At 42.0% G+C, this 16,571-nt stretch overlaps 2 protein-coding genes across 2 annotated transcripts in view; one reads left to right on the top strand and one right to left on the bottom strand.

Annotated features, from left to right (window-relative positions):
- The first annotated feature begins 1,858 nt into the window (after nucleotides 1–1,858).
- The window catches only part of LOC109412510 (uncharacterized), a 61,094-nt gene continuing 46,381 nt past the window's right edge, over nucleotides 1,859–16,571 (top strand). Inside the window, exons 1-2 of the mRNA XM_062852332.1 lie at nucleotides 1,859–2,535; nucleotides 12,331–12,462. Coding sequence (XP_062708316.1) covers nucleotides 2,464–2,535; nucleotides 12,331–12,462 — 204 coding nt within the window. The 5' untranslated portion in view covers nucleotides 1,859–2,463. The remainder of the gene's footprint in view (nucleotides 2,536–12,330; nucleotides 12,463–16,571) is intronic.
- The window catches only part of LOC109420815 (uncharacterized), a 35,802-nt gene continuing 33,586 nt past the window's right edge, over nucleotides 14,356–16,571 (bottom strand). The window contains exon 3 of the mRNA XM_019695264.3: nucleotides 14,356–15,223. Within this exon, the coding sequence (XP_019550809.3) occupies nucleotides 14,553–15,223 (671 nt within the window). The 3' untranslated portion in view covers nucleotides 14,356–14,552. The remainder of the gene's footprint in view (nucleotides 15,224–16,571) is intronic.

Here is a 16,571-nt window from a genome sequence, read left to right as displayed (position 1 = left end):
TGATAAAACCGGCGGTCCTCTACGGACACGAGATATGCTCGAGGAGGACTTGCAATCACTCGGAGTTATCGAGCGACGAGTGCTAAGGACGATCTTCGGCGGTGTGCAGGAGAACGGTGTGTGGCGGAGAAGGATGAACCACGAGCTCGCTGCACTTTACAGCGAACCCAGCATCCAGAAGGTGGTCAAAGCCGGAAGGATACGATTCGGATAGGATTCGCGACAGATCCGGTTGGCACAAGAAGGCGTGGAGCGCAGAGAGCACGATGGGCGGATTAGGTGGAGCGTGACTTGGCGAGCATCGGGCGTGACCGAGAATGGAGAACGGCAGCCACGAACCGTGTATTATGGAGAAATATTGTTGATTCAGTTTTATCTTGATTTTGATGTAATACTAAATAAATGAAATAAATGATTTTCCGTTGCAATGGCATTTTTTACGGCTGGCTCGTAGGGCTTGACACCAACCCCCTACTTTCCTGAGGACCATAGTGCACAGTTGAGCTTAGAGTCCTTCCTCTTTGGCACTCGGACGTTGATCAGCCACCCCTAACATGGGGATCAGACGCTGTTATGAGCCGCTGGTCCTGGAGAACAGACGCTCAAGTTTTCAGAAATGCATCCCCCCCTTCCCTGTTATCCTACGACCATAGTTCCCACCGGGGTTGGTTACCCGATCTTCCCTAAGGTTGCTCGTAGTTTCCAACCGGTATCACGGGGCGGTAGGGATAGGAGTTGCAGGACAGTGGATCACAATGGGATCTGTACTGCGCAGCATACCCAGCCTTTACCGTGCCAACACGGCTGTTCCTATACAAGGTGATTTGCCCCGTGAAATTTCGTGCAAATGCGCGATTGGAAACATTAAAACAGCAGCGCGGTGTCTCACATATAGCGCACCAGTCAATATAATTACCTCTAAACGATCGCACCATGGTCGAACCTTATGCAGAAGCAAACCCCCATCTCTTTCAGACTACAATATTCTCTTGTTGTCTCTTACGGGAAGAGACTAGTTATCTCAATGGGATCTGAATTACGCATAATCCCGTAAAATATAAGATGGACGTAAACAGATATTTGAATGTATAGGCAAACATAAGGTTCATCTCTTGATGCGAACAGATCATTGAAATCTCTTCACATAACATCAAACAGAAGAGTAGATGGGTGGAGGCGCATGGTCTCTAGCATAGACAGTCTTAACCGACAGAACCAGTTGCAGTCAAACAAATCACACATGATGCGCTGCAAATGGTTAGAGTTCGATTACTTTTAGCCTAAAATTGAATGGCGCGAAGTTCGTTGCCATGCACAGCATAAACATTCGCCTATTTATCGTAGGTATCTAACTATCCACGCTCAACCACATTCAACGCGCGCAGTCGGTCCCACCTAGCTAGATGGGAGATGTCTCATTTATGCATTCTGTCACCATCTCATTTGGTCGCCACCCACTCCCGATAGGTTGGCGTTGCGTTGGAATGCTTTTTTCTTCCTTTGGGCAGGTAGGGGAGGGTGGATTAAAATGGCCTTGGTTTAGCAAAAAAAAAGGTTTAAAATATGAATTATGGATATTTCAACATAAAAACTGATTTTGATTCAAAAACACATGAAAAATAAAACTTTTATGATGTATTATGACACTCAATTCATTTCCATCCATTAGTTCAGATTCATAGGTTCGAGATATCAATACAAAGCATGATTTAAAATCAACTGTTAGGAGAAAAAAAACAGGTTTTAAATGGGTAACGATTTAATACGAGGACTTTAGCCTTTTTTGTCCATGTGTAGACACACTTGGTATCGAACCCGTCACCCTCAGCATGGTCGTGCTGAATACACACGCGTTTACCACCCCGGTTACATAGATCTTTTGTTATATTCAAGGCTTGTGTAAACCAAGCAGTACGTCTGAGCTTGTTCCCCCGGGATCATTTCGTACGGTTCTCTCCTATACCGCGTGCCGGCGCTGCGTTTTACCGGTACGTACCGAGGTGGACAGGTGACTTTTTTTTGTTGACGGCGACTACCAACATATGTGTGGCAACGAAAGCACCGACTCCCGATTGCTAATGACGCACGACGACATCCACCGACCGACCGACATGGTGTGGTGCGTTGTGTGAGCCGGGAAGTGCCGAAAACACCCATCCGAAGTGCCCATCCACACCCCCGAATGCCCTTTGTTCGACAAGTTTCAACTATAAATTGATTTGAATGGCGAAATTTTCGCACATAATAGTATTGACCACCGGGCCGAAGTGACAATTGAATTTGTGAGTGGCGTTTCATTACATATTTCGATTGAGTCGTGCGATTAATCAATCGATTCCGGTGTCGTGCCAAAATAAGAAAACCGCATGAATCAGTGAAGTGGAGAAATTGATATTGCAACATCGTCTCTGTACGCTTTAGGAAGGATTTGCCAAAAACGGAAGGATTCCACCAGAAAGGACAATGTGTCGCGTTGGATTGTTGCTGGCGGCGTTTGTGATTGGATTGTGTCAAGCTAGAACACTGCCAAATCGTGTAAGTGAATAACTAGGATAATCGATTGGATCGGAAGGTGTGTGTGTGCTTTACACGGACATTTTAGAAGAGACTGAATAAGGAGAAGTGAAAGAGACACTCGTGATAAAGTGATAGCATTGATGAATGTATCAAAGGACCAGAAACCAAATGCTTGACTGATATTCTTGTGGCAGTTGCAGACACACAACTTACATGTGGAAATTTAATAAACATATGTGCTCAAAAGTGATTCCTTCTTTAAAACGTAAACCAGTAAAGGCTAAGCATAATAATTATTGTGGTTATATTTAAGGCGGCAATATAGTTGTCACTGCCTTATAAAGGGTGATTGATTTGTCTTTATTAGAGAGACTTTCAGCCCTTGGCTGGTTCGTCTCTCCCTTATAAAGGGTAAAAACTCACTACTGATATATAATAATCTAACCCCAATTAACCCACTTAAAATCTAATAAATTGTAGTGAGCCATATTCGTTTGATCTTCAACCATAAAATGTTGCCAATTCTTCACAAGTTCTCCCAAACTTCTTGGTATTATCGCCACCTTAGAGCAGACTTTTTTTTTTCAGACCTATAGGTATAGGTATATATAGGTATAGGTCTATAGGTATAGACTATAGTACCTTTGTGACATGACAAATTTCTAAGGGAAATTTCGAAAAGTTATAATTCAAAAATTAGCTCAAATTTTATAAAAAAAATATGTTTTTTAAGAACTATACAAAATTATCCCCTAAAACCAAGTTAACATCTTTCGATATTTCTGAGACATGTTCCAGGGATTTCTACCAGAGTCCTTTCCAGGATTTTTGCAGGAGTTTTCCGCGGGGTATATGTTGGAGTACCTTCCGATATTTCTTCCGAAGGTTTTTTTTTCGATATGCATCTAGGTTTTCTCGCTGGATTCCTTCTGGAGATCCTTCCAAAATTAACCAATATTTCTACACATATTTCTTTTAGTGGTTTTCCGAGATAGCTTTTCCCTTGGCTTTTCCACAGTTTTTCTCGGGATTTTTACGTGATTCTTGGAACTTGAGTTTTTAATATTGCGAACTGGAGAGTTTTTAATATTGCGCATTTAGTTCTACTAATTTCTAGACCTCGATGTACCAAAGAAAAGCAAGGCGACCTCGTTGTACCAATGAATCAGCTTGCTGAATATTCGCCATGTGATAACTGAGTCGGCAGTGGCCAGTCAATGCTTTGACCAGAATGCTGCAAGTCTGCTTTGACAGATTTGTAAGATATTTCGCCACCCTTGGAGATGGCTCAGTACAATACAATTTGGTTTGACGACATGACTCCAAACTATTCCAGTATTGTCTGTGTTGAGTGGCAGCCCAGGTGTGAATCTGAAGCTTCACCCAACACTTCGATATCGGAATAGCTAGCTCAGGGCCAATGAGGTCATGTGATGCTCCAGTGCGAGCTAACTCATCAACCAATTCATTTCCAGGGATGGAAGAATAGCCAGGTACCCATACAAGGTGAACAGCGTTTGCTGAATTCAGCTCCTCGATTTGAGTTCGACAAGCGATAACTACCTTCGACCTAGAGTTGGCCGAAGCAAGTGATTTAATAGCAGCCTGGCTATCTGAACAGAAGTAAATTACTGTGCCCATTACGTGCTGCTGAAGTGCTGATTGCACTCCGCACATAAGAGCAAAGATTTCGGCCTGAAAAACGGTGCAGTGTCTACCAAGTGAGTAAGACTGATACAGCCTTAGCTCACGAGAATAAACACCAGTACCTGCTCGACCTTCGAGAAGGGAGCCATCAGTATAACATACGATGCCGTCTGAAATACTTCTCTCCAGATAACCAGATGTCCACTCTTCCCGGGAAGGGAATTTCGTGGAAAATGTCCTATACGGAAAATTACAAGCAATTGTAAGATCACTTGGAGCAAGAACAATTTTGTCCCAATTCACCAAAAGTGAAAACAACGAGGTGTGTGTTGATGTGCGGTTCACAGGAGCTTCCTCTAGTAGACCGAGTACCCGTAACCGGCAAGTGCAAGAAAGTGCTTCTTGTTTGAGATGAATGTGTAGTGGGGCAACGTCAAAAAGAACTTCGAGCGCTGCCGTGGGAGTTGGAGAGAACGCTCCAGACATCGCCATTAAGCACATCCTTTGGAGATGGCCTAATTTTGATTGGACCGTTCTCACTTCGCCCTTTTGCCACCAGGGGGATGACGAAGGGCCAGAATCATCTACCCAGCATTCAATGCAACATGGCGTCCAATGTTTTTGTTTTGATTGCTTAATTCATGGAAAAAATGCGCTAGAAACATCGACACTGCTTCGCTGCTACACATAATATCGTGCAAAGTGATAAGGAAAGAAAAACAATCATCAAAATTAACGATTTCGTTTGAAATGTGTAATTTCTGAAATAAGCACTAGCAACACACGAGCCACACACCCGAAAATCAGGAGCAAGTTAGGGTAAACCGACCAGAAAGTGGGTACCAAAACGCGCCGTACCAAAAATGATGTTGGGTGAAGCGGCGATGTACCGAGTTTGACAGCCGTGTCACCCCACTGTTTGCCACCACACAAGACATCCATAAGCCAATATTGGCCGGACCACAGTTGTGTAAATCCATTTGATATACTTGGGTTTTAGACCCCCAAGTAACACACATGTTATATATTAGTTACGACAGCGCAAGTTTTGGTTGTATAGAAGTTAATTTTACGTAATTCTAACATTTTGTTAAAATAACGTAAAATAAACTTCTATACAACCAAAACTTGCGCTGTCGTAACTAATATATAACATGTGTATTGCTTGGGCCCCAAGTTGTACCAAAAGTACGCCGGCATTGCCCAAAGGCCATACAAGCTTTCTTGATTCTGAACTCAATGTGAGGTGTCCAGGAAAGCTCGGAATCAAGAATGACTCCAACGTATTTTACCTGTTCAGTCACATCGATTTCAGAATCAAAGAGACGCAAAGGTCGAACGCCATTACGGTTTCGCCTTTCCGTGAAAAGAACAATAGATGTTTTACTCGGATTAACCGAAAGGCCATATAGGCGACACCAACCCTCAACTACCTGAAGGGCGCTTTGCATCAGGTCGAAAAGGTTGCTGATGCACATACCGACTAACAATGTTAGGTAGTCGTCGGCAAAACCATAAGTAGGAAAACCGCTATTATTGAGTTGCCTCAATAGCGTATCTGTTACGAGATTCCACAAAAGCGGTGATAAGATGGGAGCATCCACAAACACTCAATTTCCTAATCCCTGCTAGACGCAATGTCGAGAAGAGATATCGGTTTTTGAGCATTTGGTGAATCCAATTGGAAATCATTGGAGATATACCATGACTCCGTGCGGCTTCAAATATGGCATCGAAAGGCACGTTGTCAAAGGCACCCTCGATATCTAAGAAAACACTCAGACAAGACTGCTTTTGAGCGAATGCTTTCTCGATATCGTAAACAACCTTGTGTAAAAGAGTCACAGTGGACTTACCAGATTGGTAGGCATGTTGGTTTACATGAAGAGGCACGTTGGCCAGATGAACATCACGGATGTGATGATCCACAATGCGTTCTAAGCATCTAAGAAAAGAGGTCAAACTGATAGGTCTGAAACTCTTTGCTTCTTCATACGACGCACGACTCACTTTTGGAATAAACTTTACAGTAATATCCCGCCAGGATTTGGGAATATACCCTGTAGCAAAACTGCAAACAAGTAGTTTTTTCAAAACATGTTTGAAATGATCAAATCCCTTCTGAAGCAAAATAGGATAAATCCCATCTGCCCCAGGAGATTTGAAAGGAGCAAAGCTATTAAGCCCACTCAATCGATTCTATAGTTATCAGGTATCAGGTATCAGAAGGCCGGCTCCAGAGGCACGTTATCCTCCATTAGGGACATTTGTGCCATCGCCATACATATGAGCCTATTTCATCATTTACCTGAGGGAGAATGAGACAAGGGATGGGAATTGGGAAAGGGAAAGGTGATGAAATAGGAAGGGGTGCCCTAGAAGAGGGAATGAACGCATAAGCGCAACGAGAGCTCATAGCTCATACCACAACGGGGTTAATCAGTGCCCTGAAAAGGACACTGTAAAACGCATAAGCGTAAAAAGAGCCTATAGCTCATTGGAGGTAGCTTGCGACGTCATGCGACTTTCAATATGACATAGAAAGGCACGTCATCAAAAGCATCCTCAATATTCAAGAAATCAAGCAAAAACTACGTTTGAGCGAGTGCTTGCTTGAAAACGTATACAACTTTGTGTAAAAGAGTCACTGTGGACATCCCAAATTGGGAGACATGTGAGTTCACATGAACAGGCATGTTAGCCAGACGAACATCACAGATGTGATAATCGACAATGCGTTTCGAGCATTTCAGAAAGAACGAAGTAACCAGATAAATCTGGAACTTATTCCTTCTTTTTACAACGCACGCACCCTTTCGGGATAAAACTACAGAGTAATTTCACGCCATGAAAATACCCAATAGAAAACTACAAGAGTTCAAAACATGTTTGAAAAACTCAAATCCCTCTGAAGAAAAATAGAACAAAGTCCCATTTGCTCCCGGAGATTTGAAGTAAGCAGAGCTTTTTAGTGCCCACTAAATAGATTCTATAGCTACAATCCTCGGGGTAGAAGCTAAAGATTCGTAGCTATACAAAAGACTGGTTTATCCGAAGATATTTAGAACTTGAACAGGTCCGAGTTCCATTCAGGAATACCTCTTTCGGTCAGCACAGACCGCAGAGGACAAGCTTCTTTCAAAGCAGTAGCTATGGTATACCACAATGAAGGGCGTTGTAATAACAAAACCATAATGAAACTCTCTTGGAGTAGCAATGGAAGCGAGTTATCCATAAAATGTGATCGCAACCAATTATCACAGTTTCCCTAGCTTGTTGAGCAGGGACGCCTGAATACGCAAAGTTTGTGAAGGAACACTCCAAAGTGCAAAAAGGTCAAATGAAGAGTCCTCATCTGACACATGCCAATCAGTCAACTCATGACAAATTCTGCTCATGCAGAGTTGGGTTAGGTGCAATTCTATGTTAAGTCAACCATGAACTGTACTACTTAAGTATTCCATCAAAGTGAAGCATCTCAAACCAATGTTTGAGCTACTTCAGATGCCAAATATCAGCGAAAAGATGCTGAAAACAAGAGCTTGCTTGAAGCCATTCATAAGGAAAGGTTGAAACATACTGTTAACATTATTCTAAAATATAGCATGCTCGAGGCACGACAGTTCATCTATAATGAAAAAAGCAAAGCTGGGTTCACAAGGTAACCTATACAGAAGTTACCCTACGAAATTGAACTTTTTGAAGTAGATCCACTTGGGCTACATACGCTTTTTACGCTGTAAATTGATCTGAGGTTTCCTTGTCGTAGCCACTACCCAAACTAGACAGGATTACACTCTTCACAATCACAGCACAAAAAGGAAACATCAACAACGAACCAAATCGGTGTCAATTGAAAAACGCCAATGGCGAAAACGCATCAAGCGAACCCATATAGGCAGTAATGTAAGCTAATTAACAACATTTGAATAACCCCACCCTTATTTAGCCTCAAATTTGAGACTTAAGAAGGGCAACTGATTATCTCGGAGAAACACAAGGTCCACCGCACCATTGCTCCGGTTAGCGCAGTAAGGGCGTAATACTGTGGAGGACGCCCTAATTCTCCACAGGCTCCGTTTGTGGTTAGGTTTTTATTAGACCCCCCTAACCATTCATTCTTTGGCACGGTAAGCATAAAGCCGCATAACACCATGAATTAGGGGTCACCTGTATAGTGGACTCTTACCACTGGATCAGGCGGTCCGTAGTGTTATTCTTAGCCAATTGAGACAACCGCTACCGACACTACACAGCTATCTAGGCTGATCGGGAAAAGAAGTTAACATTGATGGTCAACTTCTAAACGAACCCGAACAGCCGACAAACGACGCACGACCCACTTTTGGAATAAACTTTACAGTAATATCCCGCCAGGATTTGGAAATATACCCTGTAGCAAAACTGCAAACAAGTAGTTTTTTCAAAACATGTTTGAAATGATCAAATCCCTTCTGAAGCAAAATAGGATAAATCCCATCTGCCCCAGGAGATTTGAAAGGAGCAAAGCTATTAAGCCCACTCAATCGATTCTATAGTTACAATACTCCGAGCCGAAGCCAGGGAATCGTAACTACAAGAAAATACATCAGGTTCATCCGAAGATGTAATATGCACACATCCAGGGAAGTGTGTGCTGAATAAGCATTCCAGAACTTCCTCATCAGAGGAAGTCAGATCGCCGTTTGGCAAACGAAGTTCGTTCACCCGGAAATCCTTAGATTTCGCAAGGATTTTGTTTAACCGACGGACTTCACTCAAGCTGGAAACATTTGTACAAAGGTTTTTCCAGCCGGGTCGTTCAGCAGACCGGAGAGCTTTCCTGTAGGCCTTGCGAGCCGACCTGAAAGCCTCCGAACCAGCCAAACGTGGTCTGTTCCAACTCTTTCTACATTGTTTCCTGAGTTTTTCCAGATCAGAGTTCCACCAAGGGGTTCCTGAGTCTGTGCGCGCGTGTGGACGTGTTGAAATTTTCGGGTGTCAGAATTTTCCTTCTGTTGAGTTTCATTTCGGCTTGGATAAAACGAAATCACTGAATACGAAAATTTATGTTTCATAGTGCCCAATGAACAATATTAGAAGAAATCGGAAGCCCAATGTGTACAGTGAGAACCTGCCGGATCCTCTAGTGAAAAATTCTCATCCGCAGTTGGTGAATCACACGATGTGTACCCCTCTTCAAATCAATCTGCTGGCCTGAAATTGCAGTTTCTTTCAACGCAGTGGATGGAATTGATTCGCATGAAATACACTACATCTTTACCACACATGGTGTCGGATGAATGCTTTTGAACTGCAAATTCGCGACGGATATCTCCTGGTGCGTTACGGGTATCTTGGCTTCCTGTACAAAGCAGTAGTACCCGGATGACGATTCAGTGTTAGCATGGTGAGATTAATCCGATTTATCTTTTCTATGGGCGGACTTTTTAAAGAGCTCTTTTCTGTATTGTTATAACTGGGCATACGCCATAACGCATGTGGATCGCTTCACTAGATGAATTACAACGTGAGATTTGCGATTCATCTTTCATGCATTCCTGTGTAAAATAATAATGCCTGTGTAAACATTACCTTTATTTTTTCTTCCAATGATAGCAACTTTATCTCAAACAAGTACTCAAGTTTATTCTAAAATATAATCATCGTTTAACAACATATGTTTAACATATGTTTCTAATTTTTACTCTTTCAGCGGTAATAAGGTAAATAATAACACATAATTAAATATTGCTTTATAACATCTTTTCATACGCTTTTTCGCCACGGAAAGCATCCTATAAAACCCCATCCAAGTTCCAACTCCAGATATCTATGAAGTGGGCCAAGTTCTTGGACATATTCTGAGCAGATATCTAATCAACATTTCCTCCCCATCCCCGCTGATCGTAAGGACCTGGCCAGGTGTTGAGAGTTCGTTCAATGAAAAGTCTGTCAAGCCCCAGGCAGCTTTTCTGGCGCATTAAACGTCTCTATCGACAGCCACCCCAGGATGTGTACGGTCGGCTATGCTATGCTATGCTATCAGAGTTCCACCAAGGGGTTCCTCTTGTGATCTTCACAGACCGTAGAGGGCATGCTTCTTCAAAAGCTTCCATGATGAAGGTCGTTGTAGTATCAACGGCATCATCTAAATCACTTGGAGTTTCATGGATGGTGAGTATCCATGAAATTTGGCCGCAACCAAATCAGTAAAAAGATCCCAGTTTGTTGACCGAGGATTCCTGAAACGCAATGTTTGCGAAGTAACATTTAAATGTTAAAAAAAGATATAGCGATGGTCAGATAAAGATTCTTCATCTGACACATGCCAATTGGTCAGCTCGTGACTAATTCTGCTAGAGCAAAGCGTTATATCTAACACTTCCTCTCTAGCAGATACCATGAAAGTTGGGCGGTTGCCAATGTTAAGTAATGCAAGATCCGTACTACTTAAGTCCCCATCAAGCTGGAACCTCTCAAGTTAATGTCTGAGCTGCCCCAGATGATATGGTGAGCATTAGCATCACTGCCAACAATTAGCGGAAGGCCTTTTGAAGTACAGTATGCGATGACTTGTTTGAAAGCATCCGTAGGGGATGGTTCATCATGCGGTAAATAAACCGAACAATAGACGTATTTCCTGTTGAGGTTTCCAACAGATGCATCAATTGTGATAGCACATACATCTCTGGTGGTTAGTTCAGAGATGAGTGTAGCAACTATTGCGTCATTGACAAGTTCACAGGCTCGAGGCAAGACACGCGAGTTTGCCATTTCATGTTTACTGAAGGAACAAAAACCGGGTTCACAAGGTTTCATAGATAGAAATTTCCCTTACGAAAGTAAGGTTCTTGGACTAACGCCACTTGGGCTGTACCATTTTGCATAAGTCTGCAAAGATTGATCGTTGCTGTTCTTTTATGCTGAAGATTGATCTGAGCTATCCTAACCGTAGCCACTACCCAAACTAGGTAAGATTAAACTCTTCGCAACAACAGCAACAATAAAACCAAATCGGTATCGGTTGGAAAACGCCAAAGGCGAGGATACACGGAATACACTGTGTAAATCGCATAATGCGAAACCATATAGGTGAAAATTCAAACTATTTAACAACATCTTCATAATCCCGGCCTTATTTAGCCTCAAGTGAGACTAAAGAAGGGCAGCTGATTGTCTCGGAGAAACACAAGGTCCACTGCACCATTGCTCCGGTTAGCGCAGTAAGGGCTACATACTGTGAAAGCAACTCTCCACGCCGTGAATGTAATTTAGGGAATCGCGCCACTTGGGCGGTGGCTTCTATATTCGTCTGTTTTCCACTATAACTCAGTCAAATTTGAACCAATTGGCACAACTTTTAGAATGTGGTGAGATAGGTATAGTATCTACCCGTGTACAACATTTCAAGTCAATTGGTTCAATATTGACTAAGTTATAGTGGAAAACAGACGAATATAGAAGCCACCGCCCAAGTACCGCGATACCCTACATTCACGGCGTGGAGAGTTGCTTTCACAGCTCGCTCACGAGTTAAGCATGCGTGTGCGACCCTTATGATATTCGGCAAACTTTCAGATAAAACTACAAGCTAAAAGTCATCCATACATTGTTTTTTGATAGCATGCTTATGAACTGAGATAGTAGCAAGTGAATGTAACTCTTTGCAAATGGTGAATGCCATCCCTGGGTTTGAGAATGTCAAATTTTTATCTTCGTGGTTTATTAACGGCCCAATATTGGTTTTCAGCTGATCCAATTGCTAACTCGCGACAGTTTATGTCAGTTATGTGAATTCATTAAATTATCGCATCGACTTTTACTTCCTGGTTTAAGTACCATCCAAAATTGGGGTTCATCGCTTCACTATCGATTAAGTCATCTGCAATTTGCATTCGAGCAACGGACGAGTTATTATAAAGCCTGCCATCATAGGTCCAACTATATTAACTGCTAACTGCCATCAAACATACCGCACGGCACGTGGTTTGGAGAAACGCGAGTGCATAAAATGTCTTCTACACCCTTTCGGAACGCGATTACTACACATCACACACACCTTCCGCCTAGCCCAAAATAAGGAACGCTACTTTACGAGTTTTCCCCCAAGACCGCCAATGACCGCAGCACCTGTGTACCTAGTTTACTGAAAATCCTGTTGCTTTTATTTCTCGTCTATTCCAGAGCAAACAAGTGAAAGCGTACGCGTACGTGTTGCCAGCCGGTGCCGAGGAGATACGTGATGACATTAACCATTCATTTGTATGTGCGAATCGAACCGACGGATTCTACGTTGACATTGATAATGACTGTCAGGTGAGTTGATGAATTGAAAATTTCGGGGGAAAAAGCATGTTTCGAGGTGAAACAGATGACTTTGCGGAATGGTTTACTGATCTACATGTTTCAGGGGGATCTAAGATCTTTGCTTTCGTTTGTTTGCTAAAAAATGTCACGTGTCATTCAAACCAGTAAATATGCCGATGGGAGTGCTAAAGTGAGAAAACTGTGAACTACATTTAAACAGACAATATATGGTAATGAAAGTTGATCCACTTTACAACAAAGTTGGATTTTGAAAAGTCATCTTTAATTTCACGACAGGATAAAAAAGTTTGTTTTTGACTTAGGGTAAGTCTAGCCATTTGGAAGGCACGGGCACCACATTCGAAGCCATTTGGGGGATTCTGGAGGAATGCACAAGTTAAGAAAGCTGCACAGACAAACAGACGTGACACTCTGATAACTCCCGTCGTACACAGATTTAACGATCTTTTTCAAAATTTGACAGTTGGCCAACTGACCACCCGCGGCGCTCGCATCGTTTTTGTTCGAGTTTGACGTTTGCTCATTACCGCCATCTATAGTTGATGGTTGGTCAAACATAGTCCCTTTAGTATTGCAGACTACATCCCAAATTGGACTATCACATTTTTTTTTGGTACGCCTAAAAAGTGTGATAAAAGTGCACATTTGCCTCGGATCGTCTCGACGTCTTCGGTGCACTTATTCCTCCATTTACAAGGAATAAGTGCCCCGAAGACCTCAACTCGATCCGACGTGGCCCTGCGCTGCAATCACACTTTGAAGGTGTGTGCACACTATTGTGACAGTCCAATTTGGGGTGCAGTCAGCAATATTAGGCGAATATGTTTCCGTGACTTTGATTTGAATCGAAAAATGTTTGACTGCTCTTGCCACCCTGTACCGCTCCCTGTTGAGTCGTTCACCAGCTACTATCATTCCTCTTCTTGTTTGTTATTTGTTGGCACTCCTCATTGTAGTTACTGTTTCATGGACAAACTCCTAACTGTTGAGATAACGAGATCCGTTGCTGTCTCCCTGTCTCTCATATCTTCTCCACAGACAAACAGACGTCTCACTCTACTCACTTCCCATCGTAACCCTTTTTAACGGTTAGTTCAAATATTTTGTAGTTCGCAAATCGCTCGGTCACGGCGTTCGCATCGTTTTTGCTCCTATTTGACGTTTGCTCACTACCGCCACCTACTGAGTGATTTGTGTAACACAACCTGGTTAGCATTAGGCGATTATGTTTTCGCGACGATGATTTTTATCGTAATTTATTCCAAGTGATACGTCTGTTTGTCTGTGTCTTCTCGTTTAGCTTTTTGATGTTACTGTAAAGCTATGCTTTCGTTGTCTACCAGATAGAAATGGCTCAAATTTACAAATAGTTTTAATAGGACAGATCGATGAAGTACTTGATTTGTAGTAATGAGCTGAATTTTAGTATGGTGAGAAGGTCAATTCTCCGTTTCTGCAATGAAATGGTGCAAAAAGCGTGGGTATTATGATTCCTTGCCTAATTTGATGCTGTTTGAGCAAACTTTGGGCAACAGTGTTGTTGTTTTTTTTTCATTTCTTGCAACACAAACAACATAGTTTTCCAAAGTTTTGTCCAAACAGCATCAAATTAGGCAAGGAATCATAATACCCACGCTTTTTGCACCATTTCATTGCTGAAACGAAGAATTCATCTTCTCACCATACAAAAATTCAGCTCATTACTACAAATCTAGTACTACACCGAACGTGCCCCATTATCGAAAAATGTTGACGGATGCTTCAAGCTTAAACGATAAACCCACGAGAACGAGAGACTAAACTCTTGTGGAGAATTAGAATATGATAAGGGATATTTCTTTTATTTTTAAGCCAAGATTGGTTTGTAGAATAAGTATTTTATTATTTCAATTGCTTTCAGAATTCAGAGTCCATAAAGTTGGATATATGTATTACAAGGTTATTTGTAAACGGAAAAGATAATTCTTTGAAATTTCGTTAACGCCATTTTGCATTGTACATTCCGACCGAATTCAATTCTATCTCGAAAGTAAAACAACTTTTGCATTACAAAGTATTACAGCAACAAGGTAACTAGATCAGTTTGATGAGAGGGATGAGTCCCTCTCAACCGCATTGTTGCTCCTCAATTGCATTGTGAAACGTTTTACCGGGTTTAGCTTTTTCTTGTTCTTTTTTGCTTGTTTCTTTTGCGATCGCTTGAGAAGTACGTCATCCGGATCACAGCGTTCAAACTGGCAAACCACGCCAAAACGTTGCATAGCCTGAATACGGACGCGCTTTATGAGATGTAATCTACGAGCACTGGTAGCTTTGATATTCATTTTTTTAACCGGCGGCAGGTTTACGAGAGTTTTCCAGCCCTGGTCAACATCGGGGACCAGTCCGTTGAACAATGCTTGCAAAACGTTGTCCGGCGGAAGCATGTCCATGAAGTCTGCATCCTCTCGCATCCACATCATTATTTCCATCTCGACGTTCTGTTCCAGGAAGCGTTGTTTCGCCTGGCAGACGGAGATTGGCCCTGGCAAAGCGATCTGGCAGCTCCGGATGACCTTATTGCGATCATCAACCGAAGCATACTGCACCATAAGGTCTTCTGTAGAATGTCGCACGATGCACGAGATTTGGGCGCCAAGCACATCGTTGGCGTAGCGCTCGAAAACTTGCTCCGTTAGTTGCATTCGTTCCGGTTGCAAAAGCGTATGTTGGGCGCTTTTCGAAACATCGAAAGGCGCGGGCGTACGGCCTGTGAACAACGAGTACAAAGTAATATTTGGACAATTTGTGAAATGATCAACTTTATTTGCAAATTAAGTGACAGGGAGTAACAACAGTTGGGATACATGTATATTAGTATGGGACAAACATCAAATCCTCACTCCAGTCGACTTTTTAGATCCCATTTAGGTCCCATGTGAACTGTGCAAAATTTCAGTGCAATCGGTGAAACTATAATTTAGCGCAAGCGGTTCAAAGTTTGCATAGGATTTACTATGGGAAAAGTTAAACTTTCAAACAAAAAAATCCCAGAGGTCGCCCATTGTCTCATTTATTCAAATCGATCAACGCTTCTTGTAGAAAAATCAATAATAAAACTCTCCTTCGAAGACCGCAAAACGATTGGATGCTTGTGCCAAAAGTTATTGATTTATTACCGATTAGTGATCCAACGAACGGCTTTTTGTTTTGTTTTATTGGCAGCACTGTAGCTGCTGCCTTGACTGCTGCTGTCTCTGGGGGTGGTGATGCCTCCCGCCACCCCATGCAACAACGGCAGCAGCAGTGCTGCTGATAAAACAAAACAAAAAGCCGTTCGTTGGATCACTAATCAGTAATAAATCAATAACTTTTTCCACAAGCATCCAATCGTTTTACGGTCTTCGAAGGAAAGTTTCATAAATGAATTTTCTACAAGAAGCGTTGATCGATTTGAATTAAGGAGACAATGGGCGAACTCTGGGATTTTTTGTTTGAAAGTGTAACTTTTCCCATAGTAAATCCTATGCAAACTTCAAACCGCTTGCGCTAAATTATAGTTTCACCGATTGTGCTGAAATTTTGTACAGTTCATATGGGACCTAAATGGGATCTAAAAAGTCGACTGGAGCGAGGATTTATTTTTTCCATACAAGCATGTCCCATACTAATGTATGTACCCGATCATAAGTAAGGACTGTATCGTTAATTACACTAGTTTACAGCATTTTTGAACTCGGTAAGCTGATGATCATTTTTGGTGTAGAATCATGCCCTGAATTCGAAAACGCGAAGGAAAAAAAATACAGTAGAGCGGAAAATTTTTCGACTTCCCATACAACGTTGATGATTTGAAATCGATTTTTGTTCTATATTTAAGCAAAGTCGCTCACTTCAAACATCTCATTCTTTGTAATCAATGCTCCGATTGAGCTGAAATTTTTACTGTAACTCGCCTACATATGATATGTCAAATAAACGTCGAGAAAGAATTTTTAAGCTGTTTTTTTCTTATTAAAAAAATACATTTCTTTAAAAAAATTTGGGAATTTTGCTAAAATTTAAGAAGATTGTCCCCAAAACTCGCCAATATCTTGAATTTCATCAATCTGACGCAA

The sequence above is a fragment of the Aedes albopictus genome, chromosome 2 (genome assembly GCF_035046485.1).
Source record: "Aedes albopictus strain Foshan chromosome 2, AalbF5, whole genome shotgun sequence".
In the NCBI taxonomy this organism is placed as follows: Eukaryota; Metazoa; Arthropoda; class Insecta; order Diptera; family Culicidae; genus Aedes; species Aedes albopictus.
Note: the sequence above shows the minus strand (reverse complement) of the source record. Positions and strands in the feature narration are given on the sequence as shown.